At 42.0% G+C, this 18,729-nt stretch overlaps 2 protein-coding genes across 2 annotated transcripts in view; both read left to right on the forward strand.

The window, feature by feature from the left end:
* pkhd1l1.1 (PKHD1 like 1, tandem duplicate 1) overlaps window positions 1–7,813 on the forward strand; it is a 40,767-nt gene extending 32,954 nt beyond the window's left edge. Inside the window, exons 61-77 of the mRNA XM_020597527.1 lie at window positions 272–398; window positions 486–607; window positions 688–778; window positions 967–1,115; window positions 1,715–1,837; window positions 1,939–2,050; window positions 2,387–2,503; window positions 2,629–2,794; window positions 3,482–3,714; window positions 3,867–4,031; window positions 4,131–4,288; window positions 4,469–4,604; window positions 5,416–5,760; window positions 6,402–6,553; window positions 6,652–6,798; window positions 7,021–7,174; window positions 7,320–7,813. Of these exons, the coding sequence (XP_020453183.1) occupies window positions 272–398; window positions 486–607; window positions 688–778; window positions 967–1,115; window positions 1,715–1,837; window positions 1,939–2,050; window positions 2,387–2,503; window positions 2,629–2,794; window positions 3,482–3,714; window positions 3,867–4,031; window positions 4,131–4,288; window positions 4,469–4,604; window positions 5,416–5,760; window positions 6,402–6,553; window positions 6,652–6,798; window positions 7,021–7,174; window positions 7,320–7,558 (2,736 nt within the window). The 3' untranslated portion in view covers window positions 7,559–7,813. The remainder of the gene's footprint in view (window positions 1–271; window positions 399–485; window positions 608–687; window positions 779–966; window positions 1,116–1,714; window positions 1,838–1,938; window positions 2,051–2,386; window positions 2,504–2,628; window positions 2,795–3,481; window positions 3,715–3,866; window positions 4,032–4,130; window positions 4,289–4,468; window positions 4,605–5,415; window positions 5,761–6,401; window positions 6,554–6,651; window positions 6,799–7,020; window positions 7,175–7,319) is intronic.
* A 354-nt stretch (window positions 7,814–8,167) lies between these two features.
* On the forward strand, window positions 8,168–11,946 carry gdf6b (growth differentiation factor 6b). Its single transcript, XM_020597312.1, has 2 exons — window positions 8,168–8,799; window positions 9,000–11,946. Exons 1-2 carry the CDS (start codon window positions 8,463–8,465, stop codon window positions 9,881–9,883), a joined length of 1,221 nt encoding a protein of 406 aa, XP_020452968.1. The 5' UTR covers window positions 8,168–8,462; the 3' UTR covers window positions 9,884–11,946.
* The last annotated feature ends 6,783 nt before the right edge of the window (window positions 11,947–18,729 follow it).

The following is an 18,729-nucleotide window of genomic DNA, read 5'->3' on the forward strand; positions in this document are numbered from 1 at the left end:
GTTAATTTATTGTTGTTTATTTTAAATACCTTTAATACAGTTTTATAAAGAAAATAAAGCTTTTTAGAAAAGTAAGAGTGTCCAGTTTTTCTATTATAACATCAAAGTAAGCAAATGACCTGTACAGAAATAAGCAAATAATTTTCTTTTTCATTATCACACTGGACAAAAGAGATGCTATTTAGATTTGTAGTGGTGTTTACAAAGAAGAGTGTACTGTGTCGGTTAAATGTGTGAAATGTTAAAATGAAAAGTTTATGTGTGTTGAAAGGTTTCAGGAGGAGACTCGTACATTCAGGGCTGTGCTTTCCATGACGGCTTCTCCCCAGCCATCGGAGTCTTTGGAACAGATGGACTGAAAGTCGATGATAACATCGTCCACCATGCTGTTGGAGAAGGTAAACGCCATCCTGTTCAGTACTGCTAGTTGCTAGCACTTGTCAGGAACCTTTTAACATACTATAACTAGACCATGTGTCTCGCAGGTATCAGGATTTGGGGCAACAGTGTAACAGTGAGGAGGAACCTGGTGACAATGACATTATGGCCTGGATCATATCAGGGCAGAAACGAGGTGTCCAACTTGGACTGGAACGCTGCCATCGAGGTCCATATTCTCATAATAGAACATTTTATAATTTAAAATGTAGTCCAGCCTGTGTGACCTGTTGTTTTTTGGTATATCAGGTAAACAAAGGGAGAAATACTGTGATGCAGCATAACATCGTGGCAGGTTATGAGAGAGTGGCGTACCGCATCAATGGTGAACCATGCCCAGGTAATGGAACTTGATTTACAGTAGCTAAAGTGAGAGCGCACTAAAGTTCCCATGCTGGGCTGATAAAGTATATTTTCCAGAAGCAGTAAAAATGATCACCTCATGGTAGTTCACCAGTTTTCTTTCATAAAGTCTTAACTGTTGATTTTCCTGAAAGATGCTTGCTCCCATGACTTCTGCCTGTACAGGTTATCTGAATGAAAATGAGAAGTGGTCTAACAACGAGGCTCACAGCGGTCTGTTTGGAGTGTTTCTCAACAAAGACGGTTTGCCCGGCTGCACTTTCATCCAGGGATTCTTCATCTGGAGGAGCTTCGATTACGGCATCTACTTCCAAGTAGAAGAAATGAGCCTTATCTTACCCATATCCACAAAACATGTTGTGATAAAAGAGCTTAACAGGGCTACAGCTGACTGCACCAAGAGCTGTCCTAACCTGACTACAGGGATCCAAGACTAGCTGTGATTTCCTAAATGAAAACATTTCTATTTTCCATCATTTTGTCACATTTTACTTCTGGAAACAAACACCATACTTGTAAGCCATGCGTGAGCATTTTAAAGTCCTGTATGGACTGGCAGATACAGTATATCTACAATCTGAAAGCAGCAATCGCTTGTGAAACGTTAGAGTACCGTCATTTGCAGCCTCTGTGTCAGCAGTGCACATGAACTGTGAAATGGGCTTTACATTTCAACTGAAGTTTAATCTGTTTTGGTTCTCTTTCTAAGATACATTACATAGTATGAAACTCATGTTGACTCAAGTAAAATTTCTGAAATGCTGGTCTTCAGTGAGACAAAGATTTTCTAGAGCTGTGTTCAGGATTCATCAGAAAAATATAGGCCAAGAGCTGCAAGAGTTTGATCATCTAGACTGTTTACAAGAAAAGATAACAGATCCCCATCATCAGCTTCTTCCTCTGCCCCTCACAGACCATCATGAATGTCATTGTTTCCAACGTGACCCTGGTGGATAACGGGATGGGCATCATGCCCCTTATCTATGCTCCTCCTTCTGTCTCCCATGCATATGTTGATAAAACAGTACAAATCCAGGTGAGAGGGTTCTTGCTGATTCTTTCTTTTTGGTTTTCTTTTATTTTAATAATTCAGTATGACCTTTTCATTGGCAAATTTCATATTCTTCATTTTCCCAGAATGCCTTGATTGTTGGCAGCAGCCCAAACTTCAAGTGTTCAGACACTTTGCCCACTGATGACTTTAATATTGCCAGCAGCAATGAACATCGAGCCCCCAGGCCTCTCACAGGTGCAGGAGGAGCTCCCTTTGCTGCCAGAACAGATGCCAAAAGGCCTTTTTTAAAATCGTCAACATCAAGTTGCCTCAGCTCATGGTGTTCTGATAACTCTATGAAAGAGATTTTTTTTTGCTGTTTTAGAATGAAAAGCTGCACATAGATGTTTTAACACAGTGAAGATTTTTTAAAATTATATTTTAAAGAGGCTTTAGTTTTGTATTCTTGACAGTTTAATCAACCAAGACGTTATCTTTGACAAGTTTAGCTGGTTTATTAAATGCAGATTGTTTAAACTGAAAATAATTCATCCTGTCTTTAATCTGCGAATCTGTTTTCAATCTGAAAAGGGGGCAGATCCGGAATCTGCTGGCCGACTTTTCAGTCTGGACACAACAGCGCTCCTTACATGGCCTATCATGAGAATAGCAACTACAATTCCATCAAAGGACTGATGACTGTCAAGGGTGAGTTCAGGCTCAGAGTTCTTGGAGCAGAGTAGTTTGTCTGTATCTACTGTACATGCTGCTGTAGTGATCTAGTCATCAGAAACTGTCTTCATATCTTATCTTCCTGTTTTCTGTCCATCCAGACACAACATTTATCAGTTTCCGAAATGTGTGCTCCAGCGAGACAAATGTCATGTTCATCAGCAACCCGCAGAGCGAGGACCTGCAGCACCCTGTGCAGGTCTCAGGCATCCGGGTGTTTGACAGCACGGAGAACGCTCAAGTCTTTGTTCACAGGCCTGATCTGGGGCAAGTACCTGTACATGAACAGATACCAGGCTGGCAAAATCGGTGATATTTCAATGTACATCAGACAAGAAAATAGTTTTCCATGAATCATGGATAACAGTATTTAAGCATTAAAAATGTTTGAGCCTGTCTTCAAAGTCATATAAATGATATACAGTCTTATGCAAAAGTTTAGGCACCCCTTGATAAATAACAGATTTTGGTGATTTTTTATTTGTGACAGCACGGAGAACGCTCAAGTCTTTGTTCACAGGCCTGATCTGGGGCAAGTACCTGTACATGAACAGATACCAGGCTGGCAAAATCGGTGATATTTCAATGTACATCAGACAAGAAAATAGTTTTCCATGAATCATGGATAACAGTATTTAAGCATTAAAAATGTTTGAGCCTGTCTTCAAAGTCATATAAATGATATATTGATTTATTGCTGCTATAATGATTTGTAAATGTTCTGAGTTGCAATAAGCAGAAAGACAAATGAGTAACATGCAGTAACTGCTGCATGATGATTAAAAGTAAACAGGTCTACTGACACAGCTTCAATTTGGGATTTAAATGAATAAACAGGTGCATTTTCACATAAAAACCGTTGTGTTGGATTTGTACATTCGATGTCATTTTTTTTCTTTCTACTTAAGTGTGTAACAAAAAATCTAATTATTAAGGAGTGTTTCTGTGCTTCAGTAAAGTGAACCCCTCTGACTGCGTGGATATGGACTGCGATGCCAAGAAGAAGAGCTTGCTGAAGGACCTGGATGGCTCGTTCCTGGGAGCAGTGGGATCTGTGGTGCCTCAGTCTGAGTATGAGTGGGGAGGTGATCCGAGGAGGGGACTGGGTGACTATCGCATCCCCAAAGTCATGCTCACATCCCTCAGTGGCAGCCGCATCCCTGTGAACCAGATCGCTCCAAACAAAGGTAAGTAGACCGAAAACAAAAAATCTGTGATGATTTCTTTCTTTTGAAAACCGACAAATGACGAGGTGCAGACCAGCTTCAGTGCAAATCCATCAAAATGAAAGCACCTCACACAAAATAAACTAATTTCTGTGTTGCTTCATTGTCCTCAGGTGTGATCAGGAAAAACTGCACATACATGAATTCCTGGCAGTGCTACAAGTGTTTTGGGCTGAACTACAAGATGCTGGCGATTGAAAGTCTTGACTCTGACACAGAGACCAGGCGCCTGTCCCCCATCGCCGTGCTCGGAGACGGCTTTGTGGATCTCATCAACGGTAGGGGTTAAATCCAGCACAATCTAAACGATCTTGCCACAAATCAGTAAAAGAAATCAAGAAGAAGTGTCTGATTCAGCTGTGTGTGTTTGTGTCCAGGGCCTCAGGATCACGGTTGGTGTGCGGGATACACCTGCCAGAGGAGACTGTCTCTCTTCCACAGCATCGTGGCCACCAGTCACTCCTTTGACATCTACTTCACCAGCGTCAGCCCTCAGAACCTTCGCCTCATGTTGCTCAACGCTGATCCATCGGAGGTCAGCGCAGGATGGCAGTGCTTGGCTCTAACTATTTCTTTCACCAACATTAGTAGCTTTATTTATAATTGCGATAGTATTTTTGAAATGCAACTCCTAACATCAACACAAACCTGCACATTAGAGAAGAGACTTATAACCCTTCAATTCACTGAGTTTTCAACTTTTGTTTTTGTGTAGAGCATCATGGTTTCCATCTTCTACTCCAAGCCTCAGCGGCTGGATGTGTACGTTGACAACAAGCTGGTGGCACCGACTAATGCTGAGTGGAACACTGATAAAACTGACTACACCCTGAAGAAGCCTTCTTATACAGGCATGTGATTGTAAATCATTTCAGGAGGTAAAACAAGCAGGGAAGGACATACACTGCAGTCACATATGTAAAACTCACAAACACACACACATTTAGGTGACAATGTTTTTTTAATTACAGACAATTCAAGTACATTACTCTCCTGATTGGTTTATTGACAGTAGTTGTGCTGGACACCTGTAAACATGTAAAAGCACTTCACCTTAGAAAAACATTACGTTATCATTTGTCTCTATGTCTCTGCGCCAGCAGTAGAAGCTTTATGTTTTCAGGTTGTCTGTCTGTCTGTCCTTCGTCCGGCCCATTCTGCTGAACACGGTATTGTAGGAACACCTTGAGGGAATCTCAAAGGTCACTATGATCTGTCACATTCATTAGATTTTGAGTGGCTGACGGCGGCATACGTCCGCAAAGCAGTTATTCTAGTTTGCCAGTGGAGCTAAAGTGAGCACAAACTGTAAACTGAGCTTTAACTGCTGGATTGGCAACTGAGGATTTAGCAACTCAATACAAATATGTTAAGAACTACTGTTATTGCTGGAAAATAATTTTAAAGAAATACAATTAGCTTTTGTTACATTCTGTTTATTATTTTGGCCATAGTAGAGACATGTTCCTGTACTGTTAAATATTAAATCAATAAAGATAAAAGCCATACATCTTAACACATTCTGTAGATGTTACAAATATGGAAAACTCCTGAAATAGAGAATATGTGGGTAAATAACCATGAATCCAATAAAAACTTTTTATTTTATTTACATTTTAGCAGCGATCACATGTTGTGTTTTTCTGTATGTGATCTGTTCAGGTCAATACGTCCCTCAGCTGAACTCTACTTTGGGCACCAACTACTTCGACCGGGACTACAAGATGCTGAAAGTCGTGCTGGCAGGCTCCCAGCCGGCAGAGATCCGGACCGCTCCAGTTCTCTTCATTTCCTTTGGGCTGCCTGCCATGACCGAGGAGCAGTTCTTTGGAGAAAACCTGATCCAGAACCTCGCTTTGTTTCTCAACATTCCCCCAAACATGATGCGGATCTCCAAGATTGTCAGGGCAGATGGAGGTGCACAGCGCAGGAAGAGGTCGACGGGTCTGACGGTGGAGGTGGAGATCAAGAAACCTCCAGTCCTGCAAACCACCAACAGCACCAACAGTTAGTATGGAGATGCAATACACTTTCTGGGCTATTTTATTTGCTAAAATTGTATTTACAGAATCAGCTTTATTGGCCAGGTGTGTTGAACGCATGAGGAAACCTCTGAGATGGAGTCACTAGGCCAAGTCTTCGTGAAGCACAGAGCAGCAGAGTGTAAGAAGTCAGAGTTAGTCCAGTTGACCAGAACTAGTTCGTCCATTTTGTTGGCTAGAGAGCAGAGATAGGCTAGATGGATAGACGGGCGTGGCGTCCAGGTCCCTCTCTGTACTAACTTAACCAGGGCCCCACACTCTCTTCTCTCGCTGGCGTTTTCTGTAGGTCCCTTAAAGGGCTGCTCCCCTTCTGACCAGAATGCCCACACAGCTTTTTGCATTAGCAAAAATGGGAGAGAAGGGTTTCGGAGTGAGTTGTCTGATGTTTAGGAGCTCTTCTCTGGTAAAAGTAATCCTGGATGGATTGCAGAAGACGAAGAAAACGAGGAAAAACAACAAATACATGAGAGAGTGCACCACCAAGGCAGCCATCCACGGCGCCATTTTGACTCAATGTGATATGTGCCTGTAAATTCATGTCTTGAATAAAAATGAAAGCTACTGCATAATATTTGTAACATTGCTCTCTGTCCTGTCACTTCTCAGATGAGCAGGATTTTACTCTGCTGAAGAACATTGCTAATAATCTGGGTCAGGCAGCAGTTTCTGGAAACCTCAGTCAGTCCCTTGGCTTTAACATCTCTTCGATTGGCATTATCCCTCCTCCTCCTCCGTCATCTGACCCCAGCTGGAATGAGGTGATGCTCAAGGCTTCCTACTAAAAACTAACAACTTCATTGTCAGTTTTACATGAATTCATGGGTGCTCATTTGTGGTTTTCTGCTTTAAATTCCAGGTGGCCACAGCAGAAGTGACAAGGGCGGACCCTAAAGCAAGCTATGTGTCCAGCGTGGCCAACCTGCTGCTGATAAAGGAGCCGATAGCCGGGGAGTCTGTGGGTCCCCTGTACCAGCAGCCCAGTCTGATGGCCGTGGATGCACAGGTGAGTCACAGGGCATCTCCAGCCAAGTCTGCTATTAAATTCAGTGTTGTGCTGTCATACACACATACGTACAAAGAAAAAGTGAAGTAGATTAGAGCAGATTTGAGCACAACCAGAAGTAAAATATGTGGTATTGTAGAGAATAAAATGACAGAAAAATAAAGGACACATACAGAAACAGATTTAACATAAGTTTTGAGTGACTGCCGTGGTTGTTTGCAGGGTAATTGTGTCTCTGTGGGAGTGACAACTCTCACTGTTACAGCCAGTCTGAAGGATGTCAGTGGAAACAACATGGATGGACTTGAAGGAAACACCACCATCCTGTTCAGCGCCTGCTGGGCCAACTTCACCAACCTGTCCATTCTCAAAAGCAGTATGTCTACATCCGGATTTTTAAATAGCGGTCCTGCAATCAACTTTAAATCTGATGTTTAACACTGGTCATTTAACACTTTGCTTTTAAAATGCTTTAAATGAAACAAAATATTAAATAGTAATTACTCCTCCTCTTCCAGCAGGTGAAAACCTGAAGATGGTCTTCACGCTGATGCAGTGGGGTGTTGAGTCACGTTCCTTCAATATCAAAGGCACCCTGACCACCGACACCCCGACGACCGGCAGCAATGTCACTGAGCCAATGGCCACCACTGACAACAGTGTCATGGGCTCCAGCAGCACTGTGTCTGCCAGCAGTCTGTGTCTGCTCGGCATTGTCTACGCTGTGGCCTGCTGCTCTGAAGACATCCCCATATGGTAGATAGCTCTGTCAAAGCTGCTCAGGGAAGAGGAGTTTATGAAGGATAACTCTACATATATTCACTTTAACATCAGCATCTGTTTAGTAAAACAAATGTGGATTTTTTTTCTGTTTCTATGGGCTCTTTTGTGTCATATCTAAATGTCTGTTTGACATCAGGGGCCAGATCCATACTGACTTCCTTTTTGAAATTTGAATCAAACAAGCATCGGTTTAAGTTTCTGTGGAACTATGTTCTTTTTACAATAAATTCTATTTTCCATGGTTAAATGTTTTTCTTGGTTCAGATAATTATTTCCTAATGCTGCCTAAGACTCTGTCCATGGTGCTGGAGGACACTGGCTGCAGCAGGTGTCCTGTTTTGAGCCAGCCTTGCATTTGTGTTTCACTAGAGGGCGGGAGACGCCGCGGGAAATCCTCAGGCCACAGAAGCAGAGCTGCGGTGATATTTAAACTCCTGCTGGAACAGAGGGAGACTCACAAACCGACTAAAAACTCGGCGTTAACAGCTATTTTTGGTTTTGTACACGCAGGTTTTGTGTTGGAAACTAAAAGTGAGGCTCCGCAAATGCACCAGAAGTTGACGCGCGTCTTTTCAGCGCACATCTGCTTGTTTGATGCATTTTGTAATGTTTGTACCCCTTTGGTCTAAATGAAGAATGTTGAGGGGAAGAACAGTTTTACAGCCTTAATTTGCGTCCTCCTTTTAGCCTTAACGATCGCAGTACCACGTGGGCGTGTTCTCGCCTCTTGTTAAACTTTGCACCTCCTGTCCTCCAGAGCTGTGCGCACTTTGCAGAGCAGCCACTTGCTGCAGAGCGGATGCAGAGGTGAGCATCGGCTTTGCCCGTGGTCCCACGGCCACAGCTCAGGCTCCGGCTCTGATTCAGGACGAGACCAGAGGATGGACTTCTATCATTTTACTCTACTCTGCGGGGCTCTGGTGTTTGTTTGGGAAGTCCCTTGTTTTCAGGCTCTTGCTATTTTCCCTGTAGCTGCTCCAAAGAGCAGCAAGGTGGCGAAACATTTGAATGGACAAGAATCATCGAAATATTTTTACGCACCGCCATCCATCGACAAAAAGGGTAAAGCATCATCGAAAGATTTAATCGAGCCTCATGACTACATGCTATCTATATACAGAACCTTCTCCGCGGCGGAGAAACTGGGACTCAACGCCAGTTTTTTTCGCTCGTCAAAAGCTGCAAACACTATCGCAAGTTTTGTGGACAATGGACAAGGTATGTTGAGCTTTGCTTTGTGGGTGTGGGTGTGTGCGTGTGCGCGTGAGTCAGTCTGCATGCAGGTATGTTACTTTTGTCTTCCAGATTAATTCAGTGCAGACCAGTGTGAGTTTTCCTGTCAGATTACACATCTCTGTGGTATGTACCTCATCTCCGGGAGAATGCATCTGACCCTGCTGTTTTAATACTTTCCACAGATGACCTCCCACTCTCCCCTCTGAAGAGACAGCAGTATCTGTTCGATGTCTCAACCCTCTCCAAAAAAGCAGAGGTGCTGGGAGCCGAGCTCAGGATATACACTAAAGTGTCTGGGAATTTCAGGATATCGGAAACAGAGCCCGTCGACATCCAGCTCCTCTCCTGCCATGACCACCAGCTGCTTGACTCCAAAACACTGGATCTGCAGGATTCTCACAGGCCCAAGTGGGAGGTGTTGGACGTCTGGGAAATATTCAGAGAACGACAGCAGGGGAAGCTCTTCTGCCTGGAGCTCAGGGCCTTGCTGGACAACCCTGAGAGAGAGCTGGACTTGCACCTTCTCGGCTTGCACAGGCACAGGAGGCCTCAACAGAAGAAAGCCATCTTAGTGGTCTTCACCAGGTCCAAGAGGAGGCAAACTCTCTTTAGTGAGAGAAGAGAAGGGAGGGCACTGCTGGGCTTAGAGGAGAAGACCAAAGAGAGAGGCTCTGGCACCAAAGCCAGCAGGAGAAGGAGGACAGCTGCATCCAAAACCCGTCACAGGAAGAGACACGGCAAAAAGGCCAAATCCAGGTGCAGCAAGAAGCCCCTGCATGTCAACTTCAGAGATCTGGGCTGGGACGACTGGATCATTGCCCCGCTGGATTATGAGGCGTACCACTGTGAGGGTGTGTGTGACTTCCCCTTGCGCTCCCACCTGGAGCCCACCAACCATGCCATCATCCAGACTCTGATGAATTCAATGAACCCCAGCAACATGCCACCGAGCTGCTGTGCCCCCTCCAAGCTCAGCCCAATCAGCATCCTTTACATCGACTCAGGAAACAACGTGGTCTATAAACAGTACGAGGACATGGTGGTTGAGTCCTGTGGCTGTAGGTAGTAGATCTGACAGCTGTAGGGATCCACAATGGCCTCTTTCTTGTTCTTCGGGCTCTTCGGCTAATGGGTGTCACGCAGCATCTCACTCTGTGCGGTGGGAAGACTGTGCCTGAATGTGGAGAAACTAGCAACACGTATTCATGCATTTCAGAACCATGCACCCCCAAAGCCAGGTTTAGTACCTCAAACATTGTTTGTACATTTGTTTGTTTGTTCTGTTGCAGTACTGGTTGCCTTATACTCTGCAGTGCCTGCGTATTTTTGGATATACACTAAACGTATCTCTTCTGTGTCACCAAATCAACAAAAGATTTAAAAGAACAGTTTAACATTTTTTGGGCAATGTGCATATTTGCATCTTTGCTGGGAATTTGATCAGAAGGCTGATACCACAAAATACAAAGCTACGCCCCGGACACTGTTAGCTTAGCATAGCTCTGTCTCTAAGGTAACAAAATCTACCTGAAGACCTGCACAAAACACCACCTGTGATGTGTAAAGCAATTAGATCATTTCTTTATGCGCTTTAGATGTGCTGGTAGGTGGATTTTGTTACCTTCAGACAGAGCCAGGCTGTTTCCCTGATTCCAGTCTTTATGCTAAACTACGCTAACCATCTCTCAACTGCAGCTTCACATTTACTGTGCGCACATGAGTGGAATCAATTATCAGATTTAACTCTGGGCAAGAAAGCAAACAATTTCCCTAAATGCTAAATTATTTATTTAAATAAGATGTCTGAAATGTATCATACCTGAGGGAGAGGAATCTGTTCATACAAAATAATTGTCAGCAACAATTAAAACAATCTGTGTCACTTTTTACCACCAGCTGTTCTTCCCATGGACTGCTAGTACAATGAACAGTTGGTTATGAATATGTGTGATGGTAGATTAGGAATACCCTGTAGTAAAATCAGTACAGGTACAATGCGTGTCAGAGTACACAACTGAAACCTTGAAATATGTGGTGTCTTCCTACAGTCAGAGTAGTCTGAATCCAGCTGTGTAATAAATCTCTAAAAATGATATCACACTGGTCTAACAATCAATAATAGTCTATTGTTGTTTGTTGTTTAATTTAGGACATGCTGATTGGACCACATTGATTGATTACATTTCTTGGCTTGTTTCTTCCGTACTTCAGAAAAATGTTATGATTAGCAAAGTGGAATCCTTGAGCGAGATCTCTGCCAGGATTAAAAAGCAGGTTTCCAGCACTTGACATGGCCTATAACTCAGGGAACAGCCTCGAGCGCTGGAGACAATGTGAAGTCCCCTTTTCACATAAAACCACCATCAGTACATCCTCATTAGTTTACTTCTTTGTGTCTGTTATGCACTGTTCAAAGGTATCTTGTGTAAATATTTGATAGAGAAATAATAATTTATGTTCTAGAAATAAGTTATTGCATTTTTATTGTCTGCTTTGCTCCAGTACAACTTCCAGACAGTGTGAGTCACACATCTGGATGTTCAGGTTCAAATAAACACGTGGGTTGTTTTGATAACGAAGCATCACAGCTGTGTTCTGCTCGCAGATTGTGAAATATTACAACATCATCAGTATTGTCAATGTGCATCTAAATAGGAAAGAATTCATCCCCAAAGAACAAGCATTGTTTTTGTTTGGGGAATGTGTTTCTTTTCCTATGCTATTGTTTAAAACATTGGTAGCACATTTTAGCTGTTTTATTCTGTTTATGTTTTGTATTATTTACTGGAATCCAAATATAATATATAATATGCCTGACTGACACAGAGAGATGGATGAATAATTCATAAATTTAGCAAACTGAGTTACATCAGCTATAGAGCATTAGCTACCGAACGTTTGCTAACATTAGCAAACATTAGCCTCCATAGCAGACCTAGCGAAACTGTAACAGTAAAATATCTGACTGTACTGAAATATGCAAAAGTGTGTTTATTTCTTATGAGGACTGTGTTACTTTATAATTAGACATCTCACTTTTAACCTGCAATAACCTTTTTTTTTTGGTCACTTGGGGGCAACATTGTTATCACATTTCAAGTTGATTGCTTGCTTTCTGTTTTTTACACATCCAGCTGTTTTGTATTAAATAAGATTATTCATTTGGGGTCGTGTTTGTGTTCACCTCATGAATAGAAGTCCAATAGTCACTCTCTTTTAGCTCTGTTTTTGGTCTATACTAACTTCTCCTGAGGGACATTTCTGGTTCTTCAGCTGCTAAATGCTCCACTACCTTCAGCAGTTAGTCTCCAACTGTGTCTGTCTGCTGTTTGCTGCTGGACAGGTAGTGGACACTGGCTTTTTACAGCTTTTTCTGAAAGTAGCTGCCAACAATGACAAGACCGAACCAAAGCAGTTGTGGTTCAGACAGATAAACAATGAGCTGAAGTTCACTATTAAAGCCCCTTAAAAATGAATGGTGCAGCAGATTCATGTGATAACTTGCTGTAGGTTCCCCTGCACATAGTCTTCACATTGTTTTCCCACTTTTGTTTGAGTAATTGTTATACAATAATATCTATTATAAGCACTTTTAAGGAATAGTGGGTATCAGTAGATATTATATTTGCCTTTTGACAAACCTTTCATTAATATATATGACAATGTGCCTGGGAAATGGGATTTTGTAGCCGTTAGAGGTTTTTGTGAACATTTACTCTTTTTTGTTTGCAGTTAAAGGGCCAGTGCACAGATAGGAAAGCAGAACTGTACTTGCTGCTGACCAATATAAAAGAGAGAAAGAGAGACTCATCATTTTCCTCTCTACTGTTACCAGATGAGTGCTGTGATTGACAGTCTGCAGGGTGTAAATAGGGTCAGCAGAGAAGTGAAAAGATGGCCATATTTCCTGGGTGGGCTGCCTGATGGAGGTTTTTGGGGGTATATGTGACCAACAGATTGGTGGGCAGATGTAAGTTACATACCACCCCCCACCCCCGCTCCGGGTGGCAATCAAGAGGGGAGTGTGATGGGAAGGAATGTGTGTGATGCTGTCTGAAGGCCTAACTGTCACTCCTCATACACTAAGGTGAGATATAGAATAAAAAGGGGTGGCCAGTTTGAAGCAGCTGCTCTGAACAGCCAGTGAGGCACAAAGGGCTGGAATGTATCGTCTCTGTAGCAGCGTACGGAGGCATTTCTGCACTGTGAGATGATGGAGAATATTTGCCAGGGGAAACAAAGGCAGATGTAAATCAAGTGCAGGATTCAGCTGTTGTTATCAGATGGGGCAGTAACTCAGGGCTCATATACGTCTGTGATGTTAAATGTTTCACACATGTCCAGAGTGCAGTCAGGAGGAAAGGAAAGCTGAGAAGGGAAGGAATGACTACAGTGACTGAGATCTGGAATGTGATATTACAGAAAATATGTTTACAACAATTGCAGTAAAACGAAAAAACATTCCCCTGAAGTATTTATATGATATAATTCAAACATGTCTCCCTTGTTTGTGTCTAGTCCAAGGCGAAAGTGATGCCATGTCATCTTGACCTCTGTGTTTGCTCCGGTAAACTTGGCCTGTTCGAGGCTTTACAGTGGAGTCAGATGGCAGCAGGCTCAAATGCCTTGTTTCTTCTTCTGTTAGTCAAGTGAACGTCAGTGACATTTTATCTGTAGTCTTTGCTGCAGGGTGTTATTTTGCTAAACATTGATTGATGAGTTTCCATGTAGACATCTAGGTTCCAACTGAAATAAAGTTGTTTCAGAATCTGCCTAATTATTTCAGTTACTGTGAACTGCATTATGACTACATCTCAGTGTGAAGTGGGTCCTAATGACATACTGAAACATATTCACTGAACCAGTTGATAAAATGTTGACAGTTGAGAATTTATTAGCTACACTTATATAAACCTACTGCATTCTAATTCAACAGTCCTGTAATAAATCCTCCTTCATGAATGTGATGTTATGTTTTAGAGCGATCCACCCCATTTATATTTATGAGGTTAGGCTAAATAATAACATAATGCTGACAGTTTCTCTGAAACAGTTTAAACAAACTGAACATTATCACCTTCGTGAAGGGGGATTTATCAGGACTGTTGGATTAGACTGACAACTGAGTGAATGCTTTAATGTAAAAGCAGCCTGACCTTCAGAAGACAATATACATTCAATCAGACTTTGATGCAACAAATTTTATTAGTGTACACAATTTAAAACATACATACATTTACTTCTGGAATTTTTAAAACTTCAGAGTTAAACATAAAACCATCTTAAAAACTGGTGTGTCTTTTCAGGCCTTTATTTCTTTTACATTTGTTCTTCCTGATTCATGGGCCTGGCAGACATTTAGCTGCAGCAGCGATGTTTCTGTTTATTTGAGCAAAATCCTTCACTGATCTTTCGGTTAGCTGTGTGCTAACTGATACAGACTTGGAAGAGAGGGATTACACAGCTGAGTGACAGAGCAAAGTGCAGGTGAGTAGCTCAGGTGTGTCCTCTGTGGGTCAATGCTGCTGCTAAGCTGTGTCTACTTGAATGTCACTTGGAAACAAGGAAGCAGTTCGAGGCTTAAAGTTATTGCTTGTTGCATTGAGAATTAAAAACACAGTATGTTATGGTGATATAAGGCATTTGTCATGATAAAACCACAGGTAGTAAACATATTCTGGTTTTCATTGTTCCTCACAGTACTACACACTGTGTGTACTGAACGCTACAAACCAGCACTGACAGAGAACTAGTTTGGCTGTTAGTCTCTGGCTGATCTGACAGGAAGTAAAAACTATGTTGTGCAAGTGGATATAGATTGAATCGAGATGCTGGAAAACCCCTGGCTTTTCACATTTTAAAACCTCACAAATAGGACACAAACATGTTTTCCAAGAAAATGTCTCTGCAGCTCTGTCCACAATTTATCTTAATCTACATCAGCTGTGAGAACTTTTCCTATTTCTCTTTGCATTTTTGGGAAGATGGTGTCCAACAACACCCCATTAAGAATACAGTTATCTTAGTCTGCATGTTGTCATGTTTAAGTGTAAATTTGGTCATTTTTCCAGAGTGAACTTATGGCACAGTTGATTTATAGTGTGCCGTTCGGACTTGAACGGTGATACTTATCCGCCTCAATCAGTAGGAGCTGCGCCTCAGTTTCATAAGCTGGTGGAACGAATCAGTTTGTGTTTGGTTTAGAGCTGTACATAGCATTTCCCCATCATCCATGCACTGAAGAGTGAAGATGTTACTGCTTCACATTTTGTTTGTGCAGGCTCTCCTCCTGCTTGTCTTTCCCCTGAACCTTGTTGGAATCCCTTGAATTACAGAAGCCTGTAACTGGCACAGGCAACAAAATGACAGTTCCTCCGTGGAGAGGGGAAAGCTACCTGAGCAGAGAAAGAAAAAGGTGACTTTTGAAGGGGAAGGAGACAACACAGCATCAAACCAAGTCAAGGAGAAAGCGAATATGTAGGCCAAAAAGTGGGCAAATAAGATAACAAGAGTATGGCAGTATAATGTCAGTATACCATGGTCACCATCTTAGTTTAGCCTATTGGTATGCTAACACTTGTTAATCAGCACAAATCATAAAATACAGCTGAGGTTGGTATAGGATCAATGCAGGCATCTGAGTCAATAATGCACAGGATCAATAATGTGCGTGATTCTAGCCAGACGCTGCATCACTGGCACCTTCTAAACGCAAAGAAACTGTTTTGACATTCTGACATTGTGTGTTCAATCCTCAGCTAGCTTAGTGAAGTCCAGCTGCTAAAAGACAAACACAAAATGTTGTAAAAAACACTGCTCAAATGGTCGTGACCAAAGTCAGAGGACTGAGAGCTTTTGGAGTCAAGGGTTCAAACACTGTGATGCTCACTAATTTTTCAAATATAATGTCCCGAGGAGCCAAAACCTCCAAAAGCTCCTGGTAACAAAGCTGAATTATTTCTGGTCCAATAGACCATAAAGGCTGAGGTTCAGTTCATGGACATGCCACTGAATTTTGAAAACCTGAAGTAAACACTCAAAAGCTTCAGGTTTTAATAGTTCAGGGTGTTACGTACTTAGGTACTGTACTTGCGTACAGTTTTAAGGTATTGTAGTTGAGTACTGGGTGAGTATTTCCATTTTCTGCTAATTCATACTTCAACCTCATTTCAGAGGCAAATATTGAACTTTTTACCCACTCTACATTTATTTGATAACTTTATTTTCTTTTCAGAATCAGATTAAAAGAACAAAATACTGTACAGTATAATCATAAGACTTAGCTGATCCCCAATGACAAATTCACCAGATACCCAGCGGTTAGTAATGTCTTTCAGATTAAAATGATTTGATCCAAAACTGCATGAGTACTTTTACTTCAAGTATTATTTGAAGATAATTCTTTTGTATTTTTACAGTAAAACGTCAAATTTTGAATGCAGAACTTTTAGTTGGGACATATTTTTACGCTGTATTATTGCTACCTTTACATAAGTGAAAGTTCTGAGGTGCTTCTTTAGTCTTAATAAAGTGGTTTGCACTTACAGAATTTTAGGAAAGATTTTTTTGTTTGTTTTCAGAATGACTAGAATTAGTGGCCCACACTTGGTTGGTGAAGTAGGGAAGGTGTGTGTGTGTGTGTGTGTGTGTGAGTGTGCGTGCGTGTGCCCCTGCTGCACGGCCCCATCAGTCAGGCCTTTTAGCAGCAGAACAGTCCAGGCAGAGTTACTTTTAGCGGGTGCTCCCCTCTTCCTCTCTCCACAGCCTTTTACTGTCACACAGGGATCTAAATGATGAGGACATGCAGAACATGCAGATGTTTGCAGCAGGAACTATCTCATACGGACACACCTGGCTCTGATTTATCTGAGATAGAGCATGTAGCATGTGCACTTGACATCAGCTTTTATGTGTGCAGAAAGAAACTTAGAGGAAAGAGAGAAGAAGAAGAGGTGGAGGAGGAGGAAGGGGACTGTAAGTAAAAACAGAGCAACTGTCACTCATACCCCCGGAGCACAATGATAATCAGGGCTGCTTTTGTACAAGAGCTACTTTGGTGTGGGGTGACAGTGCTGGTAGTGTTGTTTTACAGTCAGTCTGCAGTTTTAAATAGAAACCAGACGAGGTGGGTTACGTGGCTAAAATCAGTCCCCTTTGTAATTAAAAGTGCCTGCTGAGAGCTCTTTACTACATGCAGCCAGATCACCGGTCACTGCATGGTCACATCAAAAGGGAATCACAGTACACAAGGCGAGCCATTAGTGAGTCGATTTCCCCAAAAGATTAAAGGCAGTCATTGGGTGGTTGATTACCTACAGATTGTCTGTTCTTTCTCCACCTTTCCACCCACAGAAAGACACTGAAGCACACTTATTTCTAAAACGTTCTTGGAGGTCAAAGATTTTATGCTACAATTATTTGACCTGGTGCAACACCAAATGCATCTGTATTCATGAAAATAATTACCTACATTCAAATCAGTTTTACTGCAGTTTTTTAGATTGTTTAATCAGATGGAGAATTCATCTTCTTAGTCTTCGTCTGTGTGGAAATCTGACATTCGGGGTTCCTCTGAGGTGCTGAAGGCCGTGAATTTTTAACACCTTGTTAAATCAGTTGCAGGTGCAACACCACTTTCGAACCTTGGCACAATCTCCCTCCTTACTGTAAGTTATTCCCCTTAAAGAAATGTGGAGGCGAGTGGTGTTTGGATGGAGAGGAGAGGAGGGGGAGCCAAATCTTTGGGTCAATAAAAATCAAAAAAGCAGTTATTGACTTTGAAGCCCTTTGCTTTCTGAGGGAAACCCAAAACCGGGGAGACTGTGGCGAGCTAGTCTGGTTGAGGCCGGAGAGGAAATGCAGTGTGACACTAACAGGCTGAAAGAGGAAGTGTTGATGGACTGAACTGCAGAAAGGGGGGAAAGGGGGAAAGGGGGCTAAGGGGGCTTGAGGGGGCGGTGGGTGGATTCTGTGGGGCATGCTACTATGCCACACACACACACAGCCATAAATTCATTCATTTATTCACAGGGAGCAGTCACTGGGAGCCAGCAGCGGGGGCACTACCCCATGCATACTTTAAGAAACACGTACACAAATGTTTAGTTTAAACTAACGCTGGAAGTCGGACTGAAGATTGTCAGATCCCTCTAGATGACATTTACATAATCGCTTTTCCCATAGAAGTTTTATGAGTATCTGAAAATGCCCATCATTCACCTGGACTGAAAGAAAATAAGACAGATTTAGACATACTTCAGGCTACTGTGACTCAGAGGTACAAAAACTGTCTATATTCAATTATGGCTTTAAAGCAGTTTGAGGAAACATGTAGTATTTTTAAGAGGAAATATTTTATGTCTGTAATAGAAGAGCATGGCACCTTGTGTAAATTATTGGCTCTGGGTTTTATCTGCACTTGGAAAAATGCAGCAGTGAAGACGAAGAAGTCGTAAATGTGGAGGGAGGGTTGATGGCTAAACAAACAGGCTGAGCAAAAGCACAAATATGAATAGATGAGGGGTTTTATTTTAAAATTTCTCGATTTTGGTACGTGTACACTAGTTTATCCAAAAGAGATAGGAGACAGCACTGAGGAATGCACAGGTCAAAGGTCAGAGCTTCAAAAAGACGTCAAAAAATACTGATGTCTAATCTGTCTAATAAAGAAAATGCATTCATTTACTGCATTTGTTTGATGGTTAAAATACATTAACTTTGTGTTGTAAACTGTAACATGTCAACAGAGGGCATGCATACAGTGATAATAGGGAAAAGCCTGCATGTTCCAGATTCTCATGAAGGTCAAAGTGAATATTTTGCAATCATTATATTTTTGTTATCAATATACAATAATCATATTACAGTACACTAAATCTTGTAGGCTAATTTCTTTCATATATGCTTGTTATG

The sequence above is a fragment of the Monopterus albus genome, unplaced genomic scaffold, assembly GCF_001952655.1.
Source record: "Monopterus albus unplaced genomic scaffold, M_albus_1.0 scaffold34.1, whole genome shotgun sequence".
Lineage (NCBI taxonomy): Eukaryota > Metazoa > Chordata > Actinopteri > Synbranchiformes > Synbranchidae > Monopterus > Monopterus albus.

Coding starts and splice junctions, on each gene's coding strand:
- gdf6b (XM_020597312.1), top strand. CDS start 8,463: ATGGACTTCTATCATTTTACTCTACTCTGCGGGGCTCTGGTGTTTGTT. Junction 8,800..8,999: donor TTTTGTGGACAATGGACAAG/GTATGTTGAGCT, acceptor TACTTTCCACAG/ATGACCTCCCACTCTCCCCT.